Source organism: Enoplosus armatus, chromosome 9 (assembly GCF_043641665.1).
Source record: "Enoplosus armatus isolate fEnoArm2 chromosome 9, fEnoArm2.hap1, whole genome shotgun sequence".
Taxonomy (NCBI): Eukaryota; Metazoa; Chordata; class Actinopteri; order Centrarchiformes; family Enoplosidae; genus Enoplosus; species Enoplosus armatus.
This window is the reverse complement of record NC_092188.1, coordinates 15,057,365-15,084,283: the sequence shown is the minus strand read 5'-3', so window position 1 is coordinate 15,084,283 and position 26,919 is coordinate 15,057,365. Positions and strand designations below refer to the sequence as shown.

The 26,919-nt window shown below is 41.8% G+C and overlaps 5 protein-coding genes across 5 annotated transcripts; 4 read left to right on the top strand and 1 right to left on the bottom strand.

The window, feature by feature from the left end:
* Positions 1–660: 660 nt before the first annotated feature.
* Positions 661–8,677, top strand: wdtc1 (WD and tetratricopeptide repeats 1). The gene is made up of 16 exons (XM_070912084.1): positions 661–759; positions 1,266–1,405; positions 1,608–1,691; positions 1,833–1,879; positions 2,480–2,591; positions 3,373–3,560; positions 3,655–3,837; positions 3,968–4,062; positions 4,219–4,334; positions 4,435–4,510; positions 4,626–4,719; positions 4,833–5,003; positions 5,108–5,343; positions 5,487–5,655; positions 6,429–6,621; positions 7,138–8,677. The coding sequence occupies exons 2-16, from the start codon at positions 1,340–1,342 to the stop codon at positions 7,333–7,335; spliced, it is 2,028 nt and encodes a 675-aa protein (XP_070768185.1). The 5' UTR covers positions 661–759; positions 1,266–1,339; the 3' UTR covers positions 7,336–8,677.
* Positions 8,678–9,492: 815 nt separating this feature from the next.
* Positions 9,493–11,788, top strand: LOC139290699 (transmembrane protein 222-like). The gene is made up of 6 exons (XM_070912539.1): positions 9,493–9,611; positions 9,825–9,909; positions 10,224–10,255; positions 10,357–10,453; positions 10,539–10,669; positions 11,701–11,788. Exons 1-6 carry the CDS (start codon positions 9,493–9,495, stop codon positions 11,786–11,788), a joined length of 552 nt encoding a protein of 183 aa, XP_070768640.1.
* Positions 11,789–12,577: 789 nt separating this feature from the next.
* On the top strand, positions 12,578–14,438 carry LOC139290192 (trophoblast glycoprotein-like). The gene is made up of 2 exons (XM_070911887.1): positions 12,578–13,229; positions 13,463–14,438. Exons 1-2 carry the CDS (start codon positions 12,970–12,972, stop codon positions 14,436–14,438), a joined length of 1,236 nt encoding a protein of 411 aa, XP_070767988.1. The 5' UTR covers positions 12,578–12,969.
* Positions 14,439–15,520: 1,082 nt separating this feature from the next.
* Positions 15,521–19,123, top strand: kdf1a (keratinocyte differentiation factor 1a). Its single transcript, XM_070912386.1, has 4 exons — positions 15,521–15,802; positions 16,146–17,203; positions 17,616–17,690; positions 18,442–19,123. The coding sequence occupies exons 2-4, from the start codon at positions 16,165–16,167 to the stop codon at positions 18,525–18,527; spliced, it is 1,200 nt and encodes a 399-aa protein (XP_070768487.1). The 5' UTR covers positions 15,521–15,802; positions 16,146–16,164; the 3' UTR covers positions 18,528–19,123.
* A 2,448-nt stretch (positions 19,124–21,571) lies between these two features.
* On the bottom strand, positions 21,572–22,487 carry nr0b2a (nuclear receptor subfamily 0, group B, member 2a). Its single transcript, XM_070912514.1, has 2 exons — positions 21,953–22,487; positions 21,572–21,816 (listed from the first exon to the last, which is right to left on the bottom strand). Exons 1-2 carry the CDS (start codon positions 22,485–22,487, stop codon positions 21,572–21,574), a joined length of 780 nt encoding a protein of 259 aa, XP_070768615.1.
* Positions 22,488–26,919: the final 4,432 nt, after the last annotated feature.

Below are 26,919 nucleotides of genomic sequence, written 5' to 3'. Positions count from 1 at the left end.
TCTCTTGCTAAAATGTAAATATATTATACAACTTTAAAATCTGTTGCTTATAAGGAGGACCTTATTTTCTGACACAACACAAGCTGTTGTTTTTAAGTATACAAAAAAAGAAAACAATACATAAGAAAGAAATAATTTATTAAATAATCTATTCACAAAAGGAGGTCTATACACATTTGAATAGTTGGGCAGAAATAGAACCAAAACTGTTTATATTTCCACTTCCACCTCCGCTCTTTACAGCCATTGTTGTTAATAAATGCATCTCTGCAACAAGTGCGCTCAGATATAACCCACTCTTGTGTTTAAATCTGACTCATCTTTACATCCTTAAACTGCCCCTGAAGTCAGATCAGACCTTTAAACTACATGCTTTGTTCATCTAGCTGCTTTCTGTATAAGCATTTCTTTTTTTCTCATTCTCTGTGACGAGTACATAAATCTGTCTGTCTCACTTTATTGATTAATTCACAACAACATTTTTCCCTTATACTGCTTGATTTTTTGTCCTTTAGTATGAAATGTTAGCTGTAATTTGTAGGGAAAGTGCTTTTATTCTGAAATGAGCACGGGCCGGAAGTGTTTGGTCTGTTTTAGCTGGCGGAACAAAGTTGCGTGATATGCTCAGTGGGAGGTGGTTTGTGTTCAAGTCAGAGAAGGTATTAGCGTGAACCCTGTCAACAAACTCACAGGGTGAGATTCACGCTGTCTATTAAATGGACATTTCTTGACAGAAGCCTTTTTAGTTCAAGGAAAACGGTGAGATTTCTTTAGCAATCGTAAATTACAATTAAAGCGTTGCAAATGTTGAACTGGATGTATTGTTTAGCTAGCAAGGTAACGCAAATAAGCTAACGCCAGCTACTTGGTAAACGACAGGTCCATCAAAGGGCCGATGCATAGGTGGCTAACGATCCTGGCAGGCTAACAGCGCGTCAACGTTTAAATAATTGCCCGTGTTTAGCAAAATAGACAGACGGTTATAATACTGACAGAGCTGCATAGCTAACATTAGCTAGTTAGCTAATGCACTCGCCTTGTTGGTGTTCGTTGACGGGAGAAAACCCACTGTCTTCGGCACTGGAGTGAGCACTGTCTGTAGACCAGGTGTTTTTGAAGAACCCATAATGAGTGAATAATTCAAATGCCTGCAGACCACATTATCCATACACTTGCTCTATTAATGACATTAATCCAACGTAAAAGCACTACTATGTGATAAATCTTCTTCCTGTATTATCTAATGTTTTTCAACGTCTTTACAGCTTATTCTCGAGAAATACAGAGTAAATGTCATCGGAGCTCTGACCCCTGGAACCTCCAGCCCAGACCTTCATTTATGTTTTGTGGCGAGGCCATGACTGCGGCCAACATCACCAGAGACATCCTGCACAGGCAGATCAGAGTGAGGAAACAAATGCCAGAGCATCCTGCTAGCTCAATCTATCAGTGAACAGTGTGTTCAGAGGTGTTTCTCATGTATAGAAATGATCTTGGTGGGGCTAACCCAGAAATACACCCCCCAACCAAAATGATTGTTTACATTTTTGTAACTATCCTTTCTTATGTAAAAAAGTCTGATGAGTAATTTGATTCATGTCTTTCAGGACAAGAGAGCATCAGGCTTCCAAAGGTCCTATCATGTGACTGACCCCTTCATCAAGAGGCTTGGACTGGAGGCTGAGCTTCAGGTCAGTGACAGCAAGTGTGTGTGTGTGTGTGTGTGTGTGTGTGTGTGGAGGAAAAGAGCTGTGAAAAAAGAGGGAGACTGAGAAGATTTTTCTGTGTATTATCATATCATCTTTTTACAGTTTTTCTGTCTGTCTCAACAGGGCCATACTGGCTGTGTGAACTGTCTGGAATGGAATGAACGAGGAGAGTAAGTTCAAAACCTAAAGTTTCAATGTACAATTATAGTCTCTGACCTGGGACGACTGGCTGGTTACATGACCAAATAACTATGGCAGAAGTCTTATCCTTAGGTACATTATACACACTGTATATACAGTGAAGGCCTATTGTGGCTGGGTTATATATCCAAACACATTTTGTATGCTGTTCTACTTATGTGTCAGTTCTAAATGTTGCTGCTGCACTGCTTATTTCCAAAAATGACACAACAGGCCCACCATGTTTCACTACTCTGTCATGGGATCTCTATGCGTACGCCTCCAAAAATTGGTCTTAAAGCGGTTAGTCATTTAGCTCACACTTGACACCTTCAGTGCTCAAGGAGGCATTGAATTTAAATTACCAAAATAAATGGGGGGAAAATTGGTATGGTGTATTAGTCGTAATGCCTAACTCCATGGTCTATAGGAAATAACTGTAATTTATGTAATTAAATCTTGAAGCAAATGCACACAGTGAGTCCTCTATTGCATATCTTAACATGTGTCACTATGTAAGGTTTTAAATAGCATTAGTAGTAAAGAGCCTAAACAAATGTTGCTTGACTGGTGATTCTTTTTGTATTCAGTTTACTGGCCTCGGGCTCAGATGATCAACATGCCGTCATCTGGGATCCATTCAGACACAAGAAGCTTACAACTATGCACACAGGTCATGCAGCAAATATATTCTCTGTAAAGGTGAGGAGGACTGAGTGTATGATGGATGTGTTGAAGGACGGGAGGGAAAGTGGGCTGAAATCTTTCACAGTTCACATACACATTGATAACGTAGTCATAATGTGATTAGGGCAGCGATGCGAGTAAGGTGTAGCCCAATGGGAGCATCATACTCTGATTGTGTTGTGCGTTATGCTTACAGTCGTGGTAAGATACTGAAAGTGGAATTAGAAAGTGGAGTACTCATGGTCTCATTGAAGGGCGTTGTAACCATGTAAACACATGTATCTAACTTCGGCTCACTGTCACAATCTTCATCACAATTCGCAACTCAAACAGCAATTCAAATTCTGGATGTCATACGTCTCTGCTGGTAAGACACTTTGCTCTGCGTCACCTCACCCCTTTAGTCATCAACAAATGCCCACTACATGATACAAGTTCAATTCCTGTACATTAGGTGGCACTGTTGGCCATTTAATTAATGGCATGTTATTTGGTGGAAAACCATCCTGTTCGACGATGTTGAAGGTTTTGTTGCAGTTTCCACGCCAAAATCACCACAAGAGCATACCACTTTATCTTCATGATAGGAAGCTTCGGAATGAGGTCAAATTCTGTAGAGAAATATTACAGTGTAAGATAATGTGGAGGTGGCGTTAAAAGCCATTAATCAGGCATTGATCCATAGTATAGAATATGGGAATATCAATAGATTGGTCGTATAAGGTTAGAGAAGCCATTGTGAAACATTCTGTCTGTACTTGTAAATTGATTCTGGTGTTTTTGTCTGTCCGTACAGTTCCTCCCTCACTCCGGGGACAGAATTTTGGTAACAGGTGCAGCCGACACAAAGGTCCATGTGCATGACCTGACAGTGAAGGAAACCATCCATATGTTTTCTGATCATACCAACAGAGTCAAACGCATCGCCACAGCACCCATGTGGCCCAACACCTTCTGGAGTGCTGCAGAGGATGGCATCATCAGGTTCGAACCAGAAAGTACTGTTTTTTTTAACAAGGTCATGAGATGCTCAATTTTGCTACAGGAAATATATTCACTTTCTCCATGTTCACTACAGACAATATGACTTGAGGGAGAGCAGTAAACGCTCTGAGGTGCTGATTGACCTGACAGAATTCTGTGGTCAGCTGGTTGAAGCCAAGTGTCTCGCTGTCAACCCGCGGGACAACAACTACCTGGCAGTGGGAGCCAACGGGCCTTTTGTTCGCCTTTATGACATCAGGATGATTCACAATTACAGGTTGGTTAATTTTTTGATGCCATTCTATGGTAATAATTATTTAACAACCACTCTGATGTGGTACATTCCCCATTCCTTTGACATACACATGAACAACTGGGTTTTAACCGATTTCATTTTCCTCACACAGGAAATCTGTGAGTCAGAGCACATCAGCAGCTGTGCACACGTTCTGTGACAGGCAGAAGCCCATCCCAGACGGAGCTGGACAGTATTATGTTGCAGGTGCATATATGGCTGAATTGTCTGGTGTCAAATTTATTCAATGGGCACATTTGTATTCTAATTATATGGTAATGACATCAGGAAACGTGCAGGTTGCGGGAAAGTGACTGTGAAGGATGAGGTTGAGTAACATCACCTTCTGTTTGAATGCTCCAGGTCACCTGCCAGTGAAACTCCCAGACTACAATAACCGCCTGAGGGTCCTGGTGGCCACCTATGTCACCTTCAGTCCAGACGGCACTGAGCTACTTGTTAACATGGGTGGGGAACAGGTAATGCCTCTCAGAACAAACGAGGAATGGTTAGAGGAGTTATTAAATTCAGTTTCAGTGTTTTAAACATTTGCTTTGTCTATTTTTATGGTTCTTGTAGGTGTACCTCTTTGACTTGACATTTAAACAGAGGCCATACACCTTCTTGCTTCCAAAAAAGTGCCAGTCATCAACAGGTAGGTCTGTGCCTTCTATATTAACAAAAGATCTTCAGAAGTGCCTCATAGAGGTAATAATAGTACTGTATCTATAGATGTATTGGTTGTTTCTGAAACTTTGGTTTCCCAGGAGATGTACAGAACGGGAAGACAACCAATGGCGTCTCCAATGGACTTCACTTGCCAACCAGCCATATTCGATTTGCAGAAAGCAAGATGCGCTCTAGGTAATTATCTTTTCACCCTGTCAGTGATAGGTTTTCATACACAGATTAACTGTTTTTAAAGGTTTGAGCATGCACACACTTGAGTAATGCTGCTTCTGCTCTCTTTGCACTAGTTCTACTGAGCTCCCTGCTCACTTGGAGAAAATAAAGCAACAAGCTAATGATGCATTTGCACGGCAGCAGTGGACGCAGGCCATCCAGCTGTACAGTTTAGGCATTCATGAGGCCAGCTGCAACGCCATGCTGTATGGGAACCGGGCTGCAGCCTACATGAAACGCAAGTGGTACGTGTCATTGTATCACTGCAGAGAGGAGATGATGATGATGATCTACTCCTTAACGCTATAAAAGCAGATATCAAGAGTTTGTTGACACCTATGATACACAGGGACGGAGACCATTATGATGCCCTCAGGGACTGTCTGAAGGCTCTGACTCTAAACCCTGGTCATCTGAAGGCTCATTTCAGGCTGGCACGGTGTCTGTTTGAGCTGAAGTATGTGGCTGAAGCTCTGGAGTGTCTGGATGATTTCAAAGGAAAGTTTCCAGAGCAGGCGCACAGTAGCGCCTGTGATGCCTTGGATAAAGACATCAAGGCTGCTCTCTTCTCCAAGACAGAATCAGGTAGAAAAGAGTGAATTGGTACTTTGCTGATTTGCAGTAGTGTGTGTATATATATATATATATATGTTTGCGTTTCAAGAGTAACAGACAGCCTTTGTTTATTTGTAAATATATCTGAGTGACTGAATATCTTTCATCACCAGCTGAAGATAAGAAGGCCAACAGCTCCATTCGATTCCACTCATTTAGTCGGAAGGAGTCCATCCCTGAAGATGAGTTGGTGCTGAGAGAGCGCAGCTTTGACTACAAGCACAGATACTGTGGTCACTGCAACACCACCACAGATATCAAAGAGGCCAATTTCTTTGGAAGGTCAGTGGAGCTCACTGTCAGTCCGCTGGGGCCTCACTAGGGGGCAGTCATGAGCTCTGTAGCTTTAGACAGAGAACAATAAACCTACAGTGACAAGTAGCTTTCATTCATAAATGTAGACTCTAGATACTGTGTCTACTAGGTTTTCTGATTGGTCAAAACAATTTTAATATCCACTTTAAAACCATGACCTTACATTTCAACACAGGTAATATTCATAATATGAGCATAATGCATACCAATTGAAAAGGTAAAAATATATAATATTATTTAGCATCCCTGTCCCCCCTTTTGTTTGATTTTATTATTAAAATATGAGACTGTAAAATGTCAATTTCACATCAAACCATGACAGTCAAAATGTAGTCTATATAACCTCATGGCACTATGTGTAATTTAGTTTGATGTTAAATAAATAACACTTTGTCTTTGTGATGTGGAATGTACTACTTGTGGATCAACACTAATCAAAAGATTTTTTCACTAATTTCACTCCATCCTCCCTCCCCTGGCCTGGTTACCCTTCATGATATCCAGTTGGAAAGTCTGAATGTAACACAAAGCTCAGTTCCCATTGAACCCTTTATACCAGAATACCCTGCTGAGTTACCTTTCACACCAGAACTGGGAAAGCCCTGGTTACATGCCCATACGGTGACGTGAACAAGTGTTCTGTGAAACTGTAGCACAATTTTGTGATTCCTAGTAAATGCGACATGTCCCAAGAACATGGCTCGTCATGCAGGTCTGAAAGGTTTCCTTTTTCTCTACAGCAAAGGCCAGTACATTGTCAGTGGCTCAGACGACGGCTCCTTCTTTATCTGGGAAAAGGAGACGACTAATCTGGTGAGGATCCTGCAGGGGGATGAGTCCATAGTCAACTGCCTGCAGCCCCACCCCAGCTACTGCTTTCTGGCTACTAGTGGTATTGACCCCGTGGTTCGATTATGGAACCCTAGACCAGAGGTAAACAACTCAAACTTCTGTGTATTTATATATAAATTTTGACAAATGTTGGGGAACAGTGTGTGTCTATTTATTTGTGTTTTTTTTTGTTAATTTTATGTATTTACCAGTGACTTGATGTATACCTGGAAAAAATGACATGATATTTCAACTGTACAGATTAACGATGCACACCTGAACGCACCATTAAACAATCTGACCAGTGTGGAATAGATTCTGCTGATACTGAGGTCCACAAAACATATCATGGTTTTGTCTCCAAAATTCATCCAAAGAGGGTCACATATTTGGACATATTTGGTCTCAAAGTGCAGAGGGTGCATTTTAAGAAAACAGTTGCACACAATCAGTGAAAATAAAGCATTCTTATAATTTATAGTCATGTCATGATGCTTATGTCAAAAAAGAAAAATGAAAAACATAAAAATATTTAAACATCCTTTACCATTACAGCTGATTCTGTATCCCTTTCTTACCATTACCCTACCTCCTCCCCTCTCCTTCCTCATAACACAGACAGAGACTGAGAACGGGCGAGTGGTGGAGGACATGGACGGTGCTGCTCAAGCGAACCAGCGGCGTATGAATGCTGATCCGCTGGAGGTAATGCTGCTCAACATGGGCTATCGCATCACAGGCCTGCGTGGCGTTGGCCCAGATGGCTCAGATGATGAAGACAGCTCAGAGGGACAAGTGCAGTGTCGGCCAAGCTAAACAAACTGTCAGCCATTCTATAGAATGGATGTGGGAAGCGAAGCCCAGCTCCTGTTTGAATCTTAATTTCCCCACCTATCTGACAGAAACATTGAGTGAATGTCATGTCACATCTCTGCACTATGCATCGCCCTCCCCTGTCCAAAGAGAGGACTGGTGGAGACCACTTTGGGGAGAGGAATTCATGGAGGGTGGAGAAGACGCCCATCTCGCCCCCTTCAAAGCACCGACAACACCTCAGCCTCTCCCTCCACCCTGTGGTGGCAGGGGGACACCTTTCGAGGAGAGCACTTTCCACGTCACTCCCCAGTTTCTCGCGAAGAAGGAGGTGTTCAGCACTTATCCCTCCTCAGGTTTACGTTGGAGAGACACACAACATGTAGAAGGAGATGCCTGCAGTCGGACGACCTATTTTCAGGTTGGTGTGGCCACACAGTGTTCTCCATGGAGGATCGGATCACAGACCAGAAGACGGTGCTTTGTTGCATCTCCTGTCTGCTCTACAGTTGTAGCTCAGAGTCGTAGTGCCCTCTCATCTCAGAAAAGCTGCACACCCAAGTCATTGATTCTGAGTTAGACTTGATCATATTTTCAGTTGGAGTTTTGGTCACAGGAAGCCTAGAATTAATGATCACTCAAGGAAGGAGAAAATTATTTATAAGCTTTGTTTAGTTTATGACTGTCAGAAATAACAAGAGGTTTGTTCTGCCAAAGGTTGCCATCTATAATTTCAATGGCCAAGGATCAGTGCTTGTTTTCTTTGTTTCATTGAAAAGTAATTTTGGCATACTCTGCTCCTTTTTAGTTAAGAGGTTTTACTACAATAGATTGTTGACAAGATCAACAAGATGTCGACAAAGAAATATTTGTAAAAAAACAAAACAAAACAAAAAACTTTCTAATAGTTTTTTTGTTTTAAATCAAGTCCCATTGATTTCAAATGTTTGGCATGAAATGTCAGTGTGAAACTTCTGTTGGGTGTGAGTGGGACACAGATGCTAATTTGTGGTATATGGCGACTGATGCGCTAAGCTAGTTGCGTGGCTCTAGCACCAGACCTCTGCTGCAGTCAGGTGTTCAGTCCTGCTTGCATGAGGCTTCTCTGACCATAGTAGTGGGCAAAAAAAGGAGCCATCCCAGCGGTTGCTCACAGAACAGTTCATTGGGTCTTCTTTGCCCGTAAATAGGGTAAATGTTAAGGAAATGGTCTTCAACAACATGCAACACTAGGCTTCCATGTATTTTACTTTGTTCATTAATTTGAGATACTCTTGTTTTTCTTTGAGGAATCCTATAATAACCTTTGTTGCAAACAAAGTGAAGAATAAAATTATTGAACGTCTTGTCTGTGTCCTCTAGCTTTTGTTCTTGAAATGGTAACATTAGTGATGTTTGTGCTTGTAGTGTAACAGTTACACAACAGATACAGCAGTACTGACACATGACTAACTAGGTTGGGAAGATATACTGTAGGTGAGACTACAGTATGAACTCTCTGGTATCATGCTCGTTCATCACTGTCTGCTCTACTCCATGCTTTTGCTGACTATTAGGCTACAAATGTGAGCACAGTACATCACAAGCATGAGTAGTTAGGGGAGCGTCTCTTGCCCCACATACTGTACAGTAATGAGGTGACCCATCCAGGAGTAGTGGAGGTTACAGTGATGAAGCTCACGGCTGACTGAGCCTGCGAGTTTGGGTGCCAAATAGGGCTGAAATGACACAGAGGCTCTAAGGCTGAAAAATCTATTTGGAGATGTTTTATGAATGTCTGCCAAAATAAAGTTGATTTAAACAACACATAAGCACATTCAATATCATAAAGTAGCCACCTATAATAAAATGAGTTCAGACATGTCTGTCAGTTCAGACAAGTTCAGACATGTCTGTCACTATGAATTATCATACCACAAATAATAATAACAAACGCTTAAAAATAAATACAAAAAATGCATGCATTTTTTGTATTTATTATTGTTGTTTTGGTCGAAACTTAAATTACGCTAAAAAAAAAAACGCACAAATGAACGGTGTGGCGTTCACTGACCCGACAGTTGGTTCCCCCGCGGAGGCGACGACAGCGAGCTTCCGCTTCTTCCACGCCCCCTCGCGCTGGTTGTGCGTCACTGTCATCCCCTGTCACTTCAGGCAGTGATGGCGGAGGTGGACGGTACCGACGTGATAATGAACTACCACGGTGATTTCTTAAAAAGCGACAGAAAAAACAGCCGCTACCCTTACTGCATTGTCTGGACACCTATTCCTATTTTATCGTAAGAAGCTAACACGTATTGTTACTATCTTGCTAGCTTAGCGTGTAATGTAATCGCTTGCCACTCGTGCGGATTTATGTTAGCCGTTGGTTAGATCTCATGTTATCTATTTCTTTTTAATAAATGACGGCACTAGATTTACGTTACACAGTCAAACGTACATGAATTGACTCATATACCGATGTATTGTTGTCTTGTGGGTGCATGCTGCAGGTGGGTGCTCCCCTTCATTGGTCACATGGGTATATGCACCTCTTCTGGAATCATACGAGATTTTGCAGGATCATACTTTGTCTCGGTGAGTATCGCTTTTTATTTAAAAGGAATAAATAAAAACGTATCCATGTGTTTATCAGCTGCAATAGGCAGTTTCACCTCATGTAACAGTTGCCTTCAGTGTAATGGCTCAGCAGAGTCCAGTGAGATAGAAATGAAAATGAGATGTCATGCTGACGAGCAGAGTAAAGCTGCTGAATTGATAATGATTTGTCTTCTGCTGTATTTTGAGTAATAAAGTTACAAATCCACTCGAGTAGAGCTGAATTCCACAATAACTTCAAGCATGCGTTCACTTGTATGATTCATTAACTGTTTTAAAATGTTTCTCCCCAGGAGGACAACATGGGTTTTGGTAGACCAACAAAGTAAGTTTATTAATGACGATATTGTATTTTAATAAAGGATTTCAATAAGTATGTCACACATTTAAATGAACACATTGATCGATTGTAAACTAATATTGCAGGTACTGGAAGCTTGATGTGGACAAAGTATGTGGCAATGGTGCTGCTGCATGGGACAAAGCAGTGCATGATGCCTCTGAGGAATACAAATGTCGACCGGTAAGACAATGTTGAGGATTTTTAATACACATACTGCCACATCATTATTCATATAGTAATAACAACTTTCTCTGTTTCATTGAAGCACAATCTGTGCTTAGATAACTGCCATTCCCACGTGGCCATGGCCCTCAACCTTATGCGCTACGACAATAGCTCGTCTTGGAACATGGTGAACCTGTGTGTGCGGTCTCTTATTCATGGAAAACATGTGAGGTGAGTATTTTAGCCTCATTCTGTCATTTATATTGCCATTAAGAACAGTTCACACGTACGTTTTCAATACATTTAGCTATATAGTTTTTCTTTAATCTGTCTTTCTGCTCAAGCATGGTACTGGGATCTATTTTTCCTCATAAGTTAAATGACTATGCACCACTGGGATTGAACCAACCCTAATGGTTTATCCACTCTACCATCTGTTACAGCTGTCCACAGGCACACTATCAAAACCCCATAGCAGTGCATCCAGCACTTGGCATTTGTAAACAGGAAACATGTCTCTCTGGTTCAGTTTGTACTGTTTGTTACATGGATCACATGTAACAAACAACAACAACAACAACAACAGGAAAATAATAACAATAAAGAAAAAAGTCTTTAATGGGAAATGGGAGGAAAAAAACAGGTGGGATTCCTCTTCCAGGGCAGACAGACATGCAGTAGGTGTCTTATATGTAGAGAAGAAGTAGTAGAGGGGAAATATGGTTGCTAACACTACAGGGCCAAACACACCGGAAGCGTCTTCATCACAAACATGTACACAGTCTTGTAAATTGCTCTGCTTCTGGACGCTTGTGAGCATTAAGAGACATATGGCTCAGAGAGCCCCCCTCATTATTCTCCGCTGACCCACATAGAGAACGCTGGCGTCACAGTTTGTGCTGCCTCTGCACATACGCCCGCACGGCGCAGGAGTCTTTTAAACGGGAGGGGAGTCATGTAATTCATCACTGACAGCAGCGCCCCCCCTCTGTGTCACCACTGAAGGTCACCGTTCTGATGGGGCTCCCTGCGTCGGCTGGGTGGAAAGGACAGTAGGACGCAGGCTGGGGTACATTTGCGGGGGGGGGGCCTCTGGGAGAACAGTGATTGGACCATGTGATACTTCAACACACCTCGCCTGTCCTTGTCTATCCAAAGATATACAAGAGAGGGGTGTTTTACCCTCTCTGCCACACACACACTCAAAATATCCAGGTGTTGATGATGACGCTAACACACATTACCCTCTCTGTATCCTTCAGCTGGACCGCGTTCCTCAAGACCTGGCTTCCCTTCTTCATGCTCTGCGGAGTCCTCGCGACGTTCATCCTAACATTCAACCTACAGTAGTGGAACGAGCACATTTCAATGGGATGACTTCATAGACTTTGGTTATACTTTATACATTGTCATTGGCTGTTGGCGTGAACGATGTGTTTTGACGGGACATTTGTTTGTATAAAAAATTCCAAATGAAGGACTTCATTGTCTGCCTGTATAGTGATCTAGTCTCTAGGAGGGTATTTAAGGGCAAAGCCTAGCTGTATGTGAGTAGTTTATTCATTTATTTCTTCACTAAGTATTTATGATTTAGTGCGTAAGCTACAGTATCTACACAACATCTCTTCAAAATGTACTGTTTTTCACACAGTGGGTTCTGTGTTTTTGTTTTGAAGGACGACGATCCTTTCCAGATGACACCACAGTAGAGCAACACTGCACTGAGTATCCAGAGATGTATTTTTCAAGACTGGCAGTGATGAATGTGTTTCCAGACTTGCTAATGTACATTTCAGTGATGAATCACTACAAAATGGATCACAAAATCTTAACGCTGAAAGTAGTCATCAATTATTTGTTGAAGAGATATGAGTCGCTACCAAAGATAGAATGATGTAGGACCCACGTGAAAAATTGAGGTATTGTGCTGTGAAAATGCCCTCCTCCCCTTCAATCCTCTTTTTTCTGGTGTTTTTTTCTTTAACACGAGTGTATTAGTTGCTTTTTTCCAGGCAGAATGTGAATGCTTTCTAACTGTGCATCCTCATGCTGGAATCTTACTAAAACTGAACAGCCGGATTATACAAACCATGAGCAATACTACATTTCAGTATGTATTATTTATTTTATTGATTTGTTTTTGATGCTATGTATATATCAGTTTAATATGTCTGTTTCTGTAACTTAATTTTGAATGCTGTAGTCAAAGCCTTTTAAGTCTCCCCTGGCAGGCCGTGGTGTAGGTCACAGGCTGTGGATGCCCTTATCGTCCTCTGTACCTTTAAGGGAACCACGTACCTTTTTCATCCAGCAGATTCTGCGTGATATGAACTCCCATCAATTTTATGGGACCCTTTATTTCCAGAGTGGAGCAGATTCGGAGAGGGGCTGATGCTGGAGCGCTCTTTGCCACCTCTGCAGCGTTTGATTAGTTTGTGACAACAGAATCTGTATTTAGAGTTTGAAGTTTTTTCTCTGCTGTAATTCATAATCTTTTGGAATCTTTCTTTTTAACTGGCTATACTTTAGAGATGTGTGTTTTCGCAGTCCGAGTGTTTTTGGGAATCCTTCTTTGTGCACCATACCAGTGCTTGGAGTGTCCTTTTGGCTGCGAGTGTTTTGCTGTCACTCGCACAGTGAAATGTGTTTCAAAGGATCTGCTCACAGTGCCACCAAGTATTCCAGGACATGCAAGGACTGTCATCATCACAGGGAACAATATACACCAGATTGGACCTGATTCGTTTACAGAGCTGGAGAATGTCACCAACATAATTTTAAGCAATAATAGGTGAGAATGTCTGTTTTTTGTTTTGTTTCATTTGTGTATATTAAGCCATATTTGGATAATATGACTTAACTTTCTTCATGTGTATCTAATGAATAAATAATCTCTGAATTTCTCTGAATGTGTTTTTTATTTGTTTACTCCGACAGTACAGTGAGATGCATGAGCTGTATCCAAGCATGAAAGTAACATTAAATGTCTGAGGACAGACGTTACAGTGTTAGTCATCTTCACAGGATCACAGAGATGGCGTCCCACAGCTTCTCTGCCCTCATCAACCTGCGCTTCCTGGACCTCAGTGGGAACCAACTGGCACTCATCCACCCAGAGGCTCTCTGCATACCAGGTAGTCCTCTTCAGGAGCTCAACCTGAGCCGCTCGCTGTACAACTTCACTGCCCTGACTGACCTCACCACGGCTCTGCGCTGGGGGGGCCTCGGGGGGCTCCTCCGCCTCGACCTTTCCGGGAACCACCTCGCCCTGCTGCCTCCAGGCGTATTCTCCCACCTGCCCAACCTGCAGCAGCTCTTCCTCACCAATAACTCTCTGGTGGCTGTCTACAGTGGGACCTTCTCTGGCATGAACCATCTGGAGATGCTGGACCTCACGCGCAACTCCTTTGGCACATTCAGGGCTGGTGCTCTACAAGAGCTGGAGAAGCTGGGGAACATCCGAATCCTTCTTGGTGACAACCCCTACACCTGCTCCTGTGAGATCCAAACTTTTGTGGCCTGGCTGAATGAATCAAGAGCTCAGGTAGATGTGGATGCTGTCAGGTGTGCCTCACCAAGAGGGTTGAGGGACACCCGGCTGCGAGGGCTGGGTGTCCAGGCCATTGGATGTGTCGTTCCAGTCCAAGCAGAGGTGGCTGACATCACCCTGCAGACGTCCTATGTCTTCCTGGGGCTGGTGCTGGGGTTTGTGGGCATGGTCTTTCTCTTTGTGCTTTACCTAAATCGCAAAGGGATGAAGAAGTGGATATTTGAAATGAGAGATGCATGTAGGGACGTTCTGGAGGGTTATCACTACCGATATGAGATTGACTCGGACCCTCGGCTGGGGCACATCTCAGCAGGAAATGGTGGCCGTAGGGCACAGGGGCATTTAGGGTTGGCTCCATCACAGCAACTGCCAAATGACACCTGTATTGTCCAGGTTCCTACAGACACAGAGGTCAAACAGGTGGCAACCTCTCCACCTGTGAACCTATGATGTTTTAACTAAGCTAGAATAATGTGACAAAATAGAGGAAGATGTAGATGTAGATGTGAATAGTTTATCCTGGTAGATTTACAGCTCGTTTAACGTTGTTGAGCTTCCTGCGGTTATAACTTATAAACCTCACCTTAAAAGTGCCTTTGTGTTTTCAAGGCACTGGAGCATTGTATCTGTAAATTAACCTTAGTATTGTGTGTTTATCATACATCTTTATAAGAATATAACACATAGGCTACATTGAAACCATAGTAGACTAGCCCACATCTCAATTTTTGGTATTAGTATAATGACTTTAAATATCTTAACAAACTGCAGAGGACTACCCAGAAATATAAATGACATAGATGGTAGCTCAATGGCATGGAAAATGTATGTTGACCTAAGAAACTGTAATCTATAGACATCCAGTAAATGTTATAATATGACCTCACAAGATTATGTATGCTTCAGTAAAATTTGAAAAAAATAAAAAATGTAACGTGACATTCTGTATTGTGCTACAATTCATAATGTGATCTGTATTATAATATTCAAATGAATATATATTAAAGCTACTGTATGATATCAAACTTGTATTTACATTTATTATAAATAAAGTAAAAATTTTGATGTATTTAATTTTGTTGTGCTCTCGTTTTTTTTTATATTTTTCTCCCGGTGAGGAGGCCCTACTATTCCAGTTCAAAGAGTCGGTGATTAAGTGTTTCCATAGAGGGAAAAATAGGGCAGAATGAAAGATATTGTTGAAAACACCTGCTGGCTCTGCAGCTGTGCACCTCTGTGAGGCTGTCAGACCTACAAGTATGTGTGTGTGCATTTGAAGTCCCGAAAGGGTTTCACCATCTGTTGTGTTTTTTTTTCTTCTTCTTCTTCTTCTTCTTCTTCTTCTTCTTCTTCTTCTATTATTACATTTATTTATTTGTTTTTACTCCCTGGTCCTCTTCTTGTTGTCTTTTATGGTCTTTCCCTCCTCTTTCCCTCTTCTGCGCTTTTATATCCGCCTCGCATGTCGTCACAGCTCACCTGTGGGTGGGTAAGGGATCTGGGATTAGCTGTAGCCGCAGGTAATAGCCAAACATTGGGAGACTCTCGGCTACACACGACTGCATTTTACAGAAAGGAGACGACACGAATGAGCTGAGTTGTGTCGCTCGGTCGAAGCACCCGACTTCAGGTTAGCAAAGTTTGTTGTTTCGTGGAAGTTAAGTCACCTGGAAATCTGTGGGCTGTCGAAATCGAAGTCTTTCTTTCTGTGTGTGAAGCGCTAGCAGAAGTTTTCTCTCTGGAGACTTCCGCGGTTTGCTCGCTGAATAAATTCTCTGGGATAAAAGACAACCACAAGTGTTTCCTCTTATGCGGTAAGTGAACGTTTTGTTAGTCAAACTAAAAACGGTTAAATGTTGAATGAGTTTTGGTCTGAACTGTTTTCCTGCACATTTACTGTAGGCCAAACAAGCTATAAGGGCGCGACGAAATGGGCCAAATTATAATCGGGCCAGCAATCAATGCACACACGTTTATTTACATTCTCAGAATTTCAGGTGGAGGTTACTTTACTGGAAGCTAAGTGTTTACAACATAAATCTTAAATGCAGGTTATGTTAATGTGCCATGGTGCGTTTAATGCTGCAATCCTGTGTGGCAACCAAAGGGGTGGTTTACACTTGGTTGTTATTTCTAAACATGGCTCTCCCACACCAGGTCCCAGGCATTCTGAGCCATGCCTGGCCACAGCACAGGGGCTCCCCAGGCGTCCCGCCACCACAATCACCACAGCTCCAGAGCAGAAAAATACCGGCAGACTCGGACTATATCCAGGGAGAGCACGGCCAGCCAAGACTCCTACAAGGATCCTCATGGGGAGCATTTTCAAGAGCACCACACTGACCACTCCCGGTATTCAGAGAACAAGTATGGTCGCAGCAGAGGCCACCCACGCAATGGCACGGGACGGGGCTCAGAGACTATAGGATTCATTCCCGGGTCAGCAGACAGCACGCCCGCCAGCAGACGTGCCTGTGGCTCCTGTGCCTCCATGGGCTGGAGTGGCTGTAAGGCTCTTATCTGCTGTGTACTGACCTGTGGATTTTATGGCAGCCGTGAGCCCTGCCTGCCTGTCAATGAGAGCTCCACAGACCATCCCCCTAAAGCATGTAGTGAGCCTCACCCTCCTAATGGCATGGCTGTGACCAACCCCACCTGTGGCATCCCTCTGGAGTCCAGGAAGTCTCCCAAAGTCTCTAAGTTGCCCACAAGTGACAGCTTTCGCTACCCAGATGTGCGCATCGCAGGCCAGACAGTCAGGTATCCGGCTCCTGCCCCCAAACGGACCCGTACGCCTGGCAAGGGGGAAAGCCAGCGGCCCGTCAGCAACACCAGCCTGTTATCCCGTGAGGACTACGACCTGGACGACCTGAGCGACACGGGCACAGACATTGACTCTCTCATCACCAAGAAGCTGCTGGAGCTGTACGCCCTGCACCAGATCGACCAGCTGGCCAAGTGCACCTCTGACTCCTCTTTCTCCCGCAAGACCAATGAGATCAGCGAGCTCATCTATAGCATCGCTCAGGACTACAACCTGGAGGAACAGGAGGCCGAGTGCAAGCTGGTGCACGGAGTCATCCGCATCAGCACGCGAAAGGGCAAGAGGAACAAGAGCCACCAGTCGACGGGACAGCGTCCTAATGGGAGGAGTGATGGGACTCTCCCTGACAGTGGCAACGAGACCATGACCAACACTTTCGTGAGCAGTGACTGTAAGAATATCATGTAGCATTTTTTTAAAAACACTTAACATTAATAATTACTGCCCTATAAATATTTGTAAGCTACCACGTGACAACTTGTTTTAACTACCATCTGGCTGCAGCATACCAAATATACCAATCATCTGATCTGTCTTCCCCAAATGACTCATAGCGTCTGTTGGAACTGCTGAAGTTCTTTTGTTTGGCTCATAGTTTTAAGCCCTAATACACCAGGCATTTTACAGGCCGTGACCTAAATATAATTGGTTAATCTGGGGCAAGTTGATACAGGTACACAATGTCTTCTGAAACATATTGCGCAATAGCAGAGTTGACCGGATTCATTCTAAAACAGAGAGTGTATTATTGCGGGTCGAGGCTCCTTGTCTGCTTGCGCTCACCTTTTTCCTTCCTGCTACAGTTCCCGAGGTGAAAGTGTCGGAGCAGACGCCATCAGACGAGCTGGCGAGGAAAATGAGACACTGCAGCAGGAAAAGTGAGTACATGTGGGAATTTCCCATAACAGACACATTCATGTCGATGTACATGAGGATGAGGAAGTAAGAGTTGCACCAGAGTGTGTGATTAGTGGTTAGAGGAATTGCACATTTTAAAGTGAATTGTATTGTGCTGATAGAGCTACCGTCTTTATTTGTCCTGGTCATTGTCCTGGTCATTGAGGTATAATTGCTACCCCGGTGAATCGGTGTGTGAGGCTCAGTCTTTGCAGTCCATTGTACCTGCTGCAGCTGCAATATTATCACCTCCTCTCTACTTTCCAGTAACATACCACTCTTTAAACAGTGAAAGCCCTACATTCCTGCCCTTTTCTCTGCATATTACAATCCCCCCCCCTTGCTCATTAGCTGCCTCCTCCCCTCATCTGCCACCTTACACCCACCTATCAACCTGCCTCATTCTCCCCTCCAGCTCAGCGGTCATGCTACACCACCTGCCAGAGCCGCAGATCAAGTCACATTAAATATATGCCACATAATGTCCCGTGGTTTATTGTGTAATTTTAGTGCGCAACTTGGGTTACAGATGGATTACTGCGCAGCTTTTCGTTGTTGTTCTGCAAAGAGGCTGTTAAAAGGATGGGGTGTCCTGTTACCTCTCTTTTGAAAGAGGGTGCACCACATTGTGTTTCCACAACTTTCACATCAGGGCCTGGGAATGTATCAGCGTACTGCTATGTTTTTTTATTTTTCATTTCAGTGCATTAAATAAAGCTCTTTCTCTTGCAGCGTACTCCTCCAACACCACCACAGCCTACTCGGCCTACCATCACAACACCGAAACAGACTCTTCAGGCGCTCCTCTGCTCCTCTGAAGGGCAACACAGAAACAAACGTACCTATACTGATGAGGGATGTAGCCAGCTAGATGGACAATGTTATCCTTCTGCTATCCTTTTTTTGTTATTTTTTTTGTGTTATTGAATGGAGCACCTTTTACCCTGGGCGGTTGTACATCTCCTTTTAGTGGTCCAGCTAATGTTTGCTATTGGAGTGTCGTTTAATTGGACCTTTATCTTTGCAACCACAGAGGAAACCATGTATGTTGTTTTTTTACACAGGGAAAGACAATGCAAGTTTTTATGTATTTGTGTTTAAAAGAAACTACACTCCATGCAATCCTAGCAGTCAGGCCAGAGGATAGAGACTGATGGTGGAACATAACCGTCCTCATTCTTGTCTGTGCGATTGTTTATGTAGGCCGTTGTGTGTGCACTGTATTGTATGTATGGGCTTATTGACCCCTGCCATGTAGACTCCTTTTTAAAAGCATGTTTTGACCTGAAAACTGCATTGTTAAGCCATATTTTGATGTACATATGTTTAAGTCAATGTTACTTTCTGGGTTGTTAAACCATTTGTGCCATTTACATTTTTTTAAATTCAGATAAGTCCTGTTTTTTTAACAAAATAAAAATCTCTATGCTTGTTTATGCCTTTTCATGTGTACTCAGGAAATATCTTCATATGTATAGTAATGATGTTTAAGTCATATATTCATAATTTTAGCTTCCAGAAAATGTAACATACTCTCCCTGCTTGCAGAGCGTTGTGTCAACTTTTTTTTGTTCTCTCTCTCTCTCTCTCTCCACACAAGCCAAAATAATATATTCATGTAGTTTGAATATGAGTTGCTCCATTTGTTTTGCAACAAATTATTTGCTCTCATACATCGACACGTCTTTCCTTCGCATGGTTTTCTGTCTCTTTAGCCTACTTTTCCTCTCTATGTCTTGGGTTATTGTCGTCAAGCTCATCTCCCCGAGGTCACTGTGTTGTACCAGGCAGGGTTTTCCGCCCTCAGCAAAAGGAGGAACTCGTTTGGCTGGTTCTGACAAAAAGGAAATAAAATCCTGGGGTTTGTCTTTGTCATTTATTGCAAAGGGAAGACAGTGCAGAAAATCAGCCTGATTTCAGGAATTTATCCTGAAATCCAATGGGGGCAAATGACTTGAACAACATTTACCAATAATGTACATTTTAAGACACAAACCAGTCTTAAAGTAGTCTGGCCTTTAGACAGTTCTGTTGTTGCAACGGCCAACTAAAAATATGTAATAATACATACACGTATTCAATGAGCACCAAAGATGAATAACAAATGTGTTTGTGTGTTAAATTAGCAGTTAATCTACTTACATATTTTCAGCTGTTGTCATAAATGGTGCTATGTTGTGTAAATGTGTATGTTTTTTTCAGTAACGTCTCATTTTCAGCCTTGAAGACTTCAGCAATGTATTTCCAGCACGTTGAAACCGCTCAGAATTAGACAGATAGCTGCACTAGCAACAAGATCAGATCAAGTACAAATCGTATTTCAAGAATGATTTGAAAACATTCTTGAAACAATGTGACTTGTACTGAAAATAGGTGAAAGGATTTTTCATACATTTGTAGAAAAAGAAAATAACAACAAACATGCAATCTATCTGGATTCTTCTGTGCTAAATGTCAAGCTTTTGGAGTTGCTTTTCTGTTTGTGGTGTGTTGCAGTTGCCCTGTGTAACCCCGTTTCCTCTGGCTCTTTGCCCCCTCCAGCACATTCCTGTTTTACCTGTATGAGGTGTCATGCAAAGGCTCATTGTTTCACAACTAACATACCACAGGTTAGGGTGAATCAGGAGGGCCTGTTCTGTATCAAATATGGTCTGCAGATTGTTAGCAGTAGGCTCAGATTCTTTAGCATTCAGATACTTGTTCTTCTTACTTTTGTGCATTAAACGTGTGCTAATTGCTTTGTGTAGGGCTTTTAATTTGTTAAATGTTTGCATATGTAACAGAAATGGCAGCACTCCAGTTTAAGTGCACTTTATACAGTATGTGTCTGTCTGTAGTTTCTCAGAGTAAACATGTGACTTCCACTATTTTCCATGAGAGGGAGACAAAGTACCACATCAACATGACATATTATGTAGTTTTCACATTTGTGGTCATAATAGAAACATGACATAACCATATTCATCAGACTCTCTACCTTGGTCAGAAGTGGTATAACTTTCACATGATTATGAAGTCCAGGAAATGCTAACCACTGACATACAACACTGACAGTTAACTTTGGTTTGAACACAATCTGGTAAAACAAGACAGAGAACACAGCACGCATGAGTCACGTGTGGTTTCTCAATGAGTTTTATACGACAGATGCGTCCTGGGAAAAACCTGTATTACAATATATTTTATTTATCTGCTCTGTTCTAGTGCTTTATTGAAGCTATGCCACATATTATTGAAAGAACCTTTCAAACCCATAATCACCATATATATATATATATATATATATATATATATATATATATATATTTATATAAGTGTTTTTAGGGACGTGTCTGTACACTTTTCCAGAGAATTCACTCTGACACATTTGCTATGTTTGGAAATCCTGGCATCTTGACAAGAATTGAAAATAAATGGACTTGAGCAATAGTTGGCTGCACAACATGTCAGTAGTGACAGACCTGCCAAATGAACTGTAGAGGTGAAGACGTTCAGAGCAGAGTGTCATTATCAGGTGAAATACCTGATACATAAAACTAATCTTGTGTCAGATTTGGCTCGCTGTGACTGTGTTTCTAAAAGATTGAGAAACAACTTTGCTATTAGGTGTACAAAAATATATTTATTTGAAATTTTGAAAATGCAGACAACTCTTATTTACAACATTGAAGCAAACAGAAAAGACCTTCAACAGAAGATACATCCTATTAACAGTGGGTACAGTCTGTGGAAAGTCAAATCTTTTCAGACTGGGCTAAAGTGACCTCAGCTTCAATGCAAATATAAGTCATTCATAGTCTCATGTTCACCAATTCACATTTATCTCCAGGACAGTTACATGAAGTCCACATGTCCCTCTTCTTCATCTGCAGAAGAGCATGTCGACCAACAGCTCCAGCAGGTCAGCCTGGCCTATCACTGACCGGAAGAAGAGTTCAGAGACCAGGCTGGGTGTGATGCTCTGCAGCATGGAGGCAGTGAGGAGGATCCGAGCAAAGCGCTCCTCCTGCTCCCCTGGGTGAAGGAGCTGGACCACCTCGCTGAGGGCGTGCTGGGCTTCCTGTTGCAAGCCTTCCACAAACAGAGCTGCCTTTAAATCTGGGACATCTGTTGAATGTGAAGACAAGAAATGGGGGTTACATGCATGTGTAAAGCAGTTAATTCAGCAGTGATTGGAAATGTACCCCTGAGAACCAAGAAATCAATTTGGAGGTATTTATTTCTTTCATTATGGACAACAAACCTGGATTAAATATCGTGGTCCCTTTGAGGTATGCATACTCCTTTGGACTCAGATCCAAACTCCAAAATGTTTTGAGGCAGGACTTGAGTTTGCTGACACCGGCCATGGTGGGCTGCTCCCTCTCCATCTCAGGGCTCTCCTGGCGGTTCAGGAGAATCTTTTTCAGCATGCTGTCAGCAGGGGTGTCCGTCACCTCAAAGTCCACATGCTCCTGGGCCAGACCCAAAATGAAGAGTGGGGTCCAGCAGCTTTTGAGAAGTGAGAACTGGTCGTTTGGTGGCATCTGGTTAAAGGCAGGCAAGTTCTTCATGAAATGGACGGTTTTAACCAGAACTGCTGAAGCTTCTTTGCAAATGTCAGACGGACTTTTCAAGCACACCGTCCGCCGCAGCTCACAGTTGCATCTATGAGGTACTGAATTGTAGCTGAAGCTGTTGTGGCTTGGTTGGTTGTTATCCATTTGGCTCAGGATGTTGTAGAGGATAGGATTCGAAAGCTTGTCACTGTTGGCTGAACAATGACACCCGTTATCCATTTTTATAGGTTGCAGAGATCTATGTAGTTAAATGTAAGTGACTGCTCACAGGATGGGCTCTTCATGAGCTAGTGAGTACTGCTGCTGCTTCCTGCAGTGCCCCTGTATTTATAAGGCCAACCCACCCTGCGTAGTGGACCTTGACTTGTCAATACACTCTGTGAAAAACAACTATGTGCTTTGCCAGGTGGCTGATGGAATAACCCTGGGAAACCGATAAGCTTTTCTCAATGAAAAGGTGCTAGTGGAGTAAGGCCTGGATATCAAGAGGGTTGGGCCTTATCTCGTAGCCGGTGTCATTAACCCAGGCGGTACCAAGCTACCAAGGACTGCAGAGGTAATCAGCCCCACACTCTGTCCCTGCACACTGCCAGCTCACACCTGGAGAGCTTGACAGAGGCCAAAGCAGAGAGGGGGCATTGACCTGTAAGTTAAGTCCTCATGAGTTTAAGTTTTTTGTTCTGTTTATCTTATTGTAATCCTAGAACAGCACTGGAATTTTGAAAACCTAATTTGGTGGTATAAAACTTCCCAATCCAACCTCTTCCTCCTCTGTTAGTTTGCCTTTGATTTTGATTTAAAAAAAATCTGATAAAAATCCACCAACATGCCCTAACAGCTCTACAGATCTGTAGCCAGGATTTTAGATACTGAGGTCATTAGTCCCCCCCCCAAACTAATATTTTATTTAATCAGCCATTTATTGATTTATACTTTCTGTACATTTCCTCATACAACTTCAATTTATAGAGTCTAACAAGTTTACAAACATGCTAGCAGCTCTGAAAGGCTGTACTTGAGCTAAATGCTTGTCATCATGCTAACATGCTCCAGTGATAATGATAACATACTGATGCGAAGCAGGTGGAAGGTTTACTATTTCACTATCTTAGTTTAGCAGCCTACTAACATTTGCTAATTAGCACTAAACAGCTGAGGCTGATGGAAATATAATTTAGTAATAAATCAAATTGAAAATTTCACCTGATAATGGCACTAGAATAAAAAGTTAAGGCATCAAAGTTATTACAATTCATCCTGAGGACGACATGAGTGTCTGTACAAAACTTTATGGCTTTTGAGACACAAAAAAGACACAAAAAAACACAAATGATAACCTCATGGTGGTATTAAAGGAAAAGTCAGTTGGCTTCATCCTCTGGGGACCATGAGTGTCTGTACAAAAGTTCAAGGCAATCCATCCCATAGAAATATTTCAGTCTGGACCAAAGTGGCGGACCAACAGACCGACAAAAAACAAAACAAAACAGAAACTGTGGCTGGCTGGCTGACGAATAGATGAAATGATACCACTATGAAAACCCAAAGCTTTTAGTGCATTTTCTATTTGCAGGTCTTCAGTTTTCACTTTTTTAGTTACATTCACATCCGGCTACACTAATTCAAAATCCACATTTGTTGCACTTCTTAGATAGATAGACTTAGTAAGAGAGTTGTTTTTATTCTGAAACAATCAAAGTTGGCCAAGAAAATCCAAGGAATTCCAGTTTATGGCATCTGTAACATGTAGTACAATGTTCTACTTGTAATTTAAATGAGTTTAATTTGTTATCATCCTGGTGCCTGGCACAGAGGTCTAAGACTGATAAGCAAATTGCTTTATTATTGTCACAAATAAACAAACAGTACATTTTCAGTGACAAGCTCCTTCGCTTTTTAGATTTAGAATCGTGAACCAACTAAAGCTTTACCACGTTGTATAGTGACAGGTGACACAATATTTAACATATTATGCTCTTTACTTTTGGCGGGATGCCGGCTGAATAAGCCAAGAAGCCTGAAACTCTTGTAGGATGGAGGTTCTCGAGGGAAGATGTGAACCACAGAGCAGTGGAGTCAAGGTCAGTCCATAAAGGTGAATTACTGCAATAAAGAGATTACAAGTCAGACACTACTGGCAGCACCAGTCACCGAATGTTTGTTTTACTTCATCAGTCTCTATACTCATTCCTTCAAAGAATACTCCAGAATAGGATTCATAGCCTCGTTTTATTTCCTGGAGTGATCTCATTATGATACATGACAATATGTAGGACTTGACATGTCTACGTACTCAAAGGGGCTTAATCATCGTGGACCTCAGCTTCAAACACATGATGAAACACATTATCTTCAAGAATGTGATCCTTTCAGTAAAGTGACCTGTAATGCACTCAGCAGCCCTCGGGCTTCATGAGGCATGCTGACAGCCATAAATGCTTGTGATAAGGCTTGTGTTTATAGAGGTTAGGAGCAGGCAGAGACGGACACGGAGGACGGACACTTATCTCCACCAAGACAGTAAAAATAAAATGTCCTTCATTCTATAAGTGGAACAACTGCTGTATTCTGAGATCAAGCAAGTGAAAACAGTCTGATGAAGCATGATGTAATGGCTGGCGCCCGAAGAGTGTCAAAGCCTTTTTTTTCTTTTTTTTTTTTACAATTATTAAAATACATACAAACTCTAAAAATGTATTAAGACACTTCACTGTACCAGCATTATCAAGTAAAGGCTGTAATAATAGTTTAATAGTACACAATCATTGGATCATTTTGAAGAGATATGTGTCAACATATTCGTTCCTCCACTGAAACACTGTTTGCTTTTCTTGGAAGGTTTCCCCCGAACGTTGACTTTTATGTTTCCTCTGGTTTGAGTTGTCTGAGGTCATTGAACTCTCAGTGCCTGATGGACACCATGTCTGGTACATGACACTTGACCTTGACCTACAGCTAATACAGCAGAGGTTCATTTGCCTGGCTCCGTTTCCACAAGGTCATCAACCCGAAGGTGATGATTATTCTTATACTGTGTGGTCCTTTCAGATTTTTGGAATTCAATTCACAATTTTCTATATACTTCTTTCAGGTTCAGTTATATATGTCATTAACATACAAGACTCCCGAATTCATTTAAATCAGATCCAGAATGCAGTGCATACATTTTCAAACAATATAATACAAATAGTTTTCTCAATCAAATTGTCAGACCTCCTTGTCTAAAAAAAAACAACCACATATTGAATACCAATTAAATGGTCCATCTTGCCTTTGAGATGTGTTTTGAGAACATGTCAAAATAAAACTACTGTTCCAACTTTCTATCATCTGCACATCAAAATATTTCAGGGTTTTGCAATGCAATTCCTCTCTTCATATGATATGCAATATCATGTGACATACTGTACTACTACACCGTGCTCTGATGTTGACCCATAGTACCTGGAAAAGCATGCATACTAAACAAACATAATGCTAAACTTCAATACTTTTTGAGTACTGACCAAAAGGTGTCTGTAACAAAGAGCATCAAAAACTATCAAGTACTGAAGGCTGGACTGAAGTCTTGTTTAGCTGTCCTTTGATTGAATATTTCCTGATTTAAATTATTATTTTTTGCATATTTTACTCTCTATTACATAAGTTCCTCTATGACTGCCTTGTGTTAACACACACTGATGCATTTGAGAAGTTCTTTTGGGTTTTGTAAAAATAAGGTTTATATTCCCCAATGTGAGGTATCAAAAAAAGTATTGTTACTGGCAATGGCATCAACATTTTTTAAACAATACTGAGCACCACTGTTAAATCGTGAATCTTTATCTTTATTTTATGAAAGATCCAAAGGCCAAAAGCACAGTGACCAATGGTGGTGCCTTTTTGTGACTGAGTGCCACAGTATTTCTGGTATGTCTGTGGAAAGATGTCTTCTCTTGCAGGATCATTAATGGTTTATTCTACATTATTATAATTTTCCAGCACAGACAGATAATTGGTACTTGATGGCTCTTGTATGATATATTTGTTAGAAACTTTTATTGTTTCAGTATTTTACTGAATCTGACCCTGCAAGAGTATAAACCTAAAAGGTCGAATTTATGACTTACCTGTATATTCATGTCTGTAAAGTCAAGTTGGTTTCAAGGCTAATTTTTCACTTTCATCTGTAATTTCTGAACATATATGACACTCTTGAGGATTAGCAAGGGCTTCCACAAGCCAGGGTGGCTATGACTAATTCACAATACATGTGTAATATGATGTGTAAAGTGATGTCAGGGTCCAGACACCCGGTTCTAGTTATACTGCCTCTTACTATCAAAACACAACGATAAAAGCTGAGGTGAAGGACAAGGGAAGACTTAGCCTCTGGGTTAATGAACTCTGACTGAACGCATTTCTTGGTCGTCTCTCTGAAAGAAAAAAGTAGTAATGTGAAAGATTTTAATATTTTCCAGACCTAACATTGTGTCTTTTGTCCTGTTCAATGAGGTTAAACAGTCTCATACTAGTCTTGTTGCCTAAACACTACACACTAAAACCTTTAGAGATGGCAATTATTATTGATTATTCAGGATCTGTGGTTTGATACCAGAGATGATTTTGTCAGGAAAGATGAAGCATGGAGCATTTGAGCATGGAGTTAATG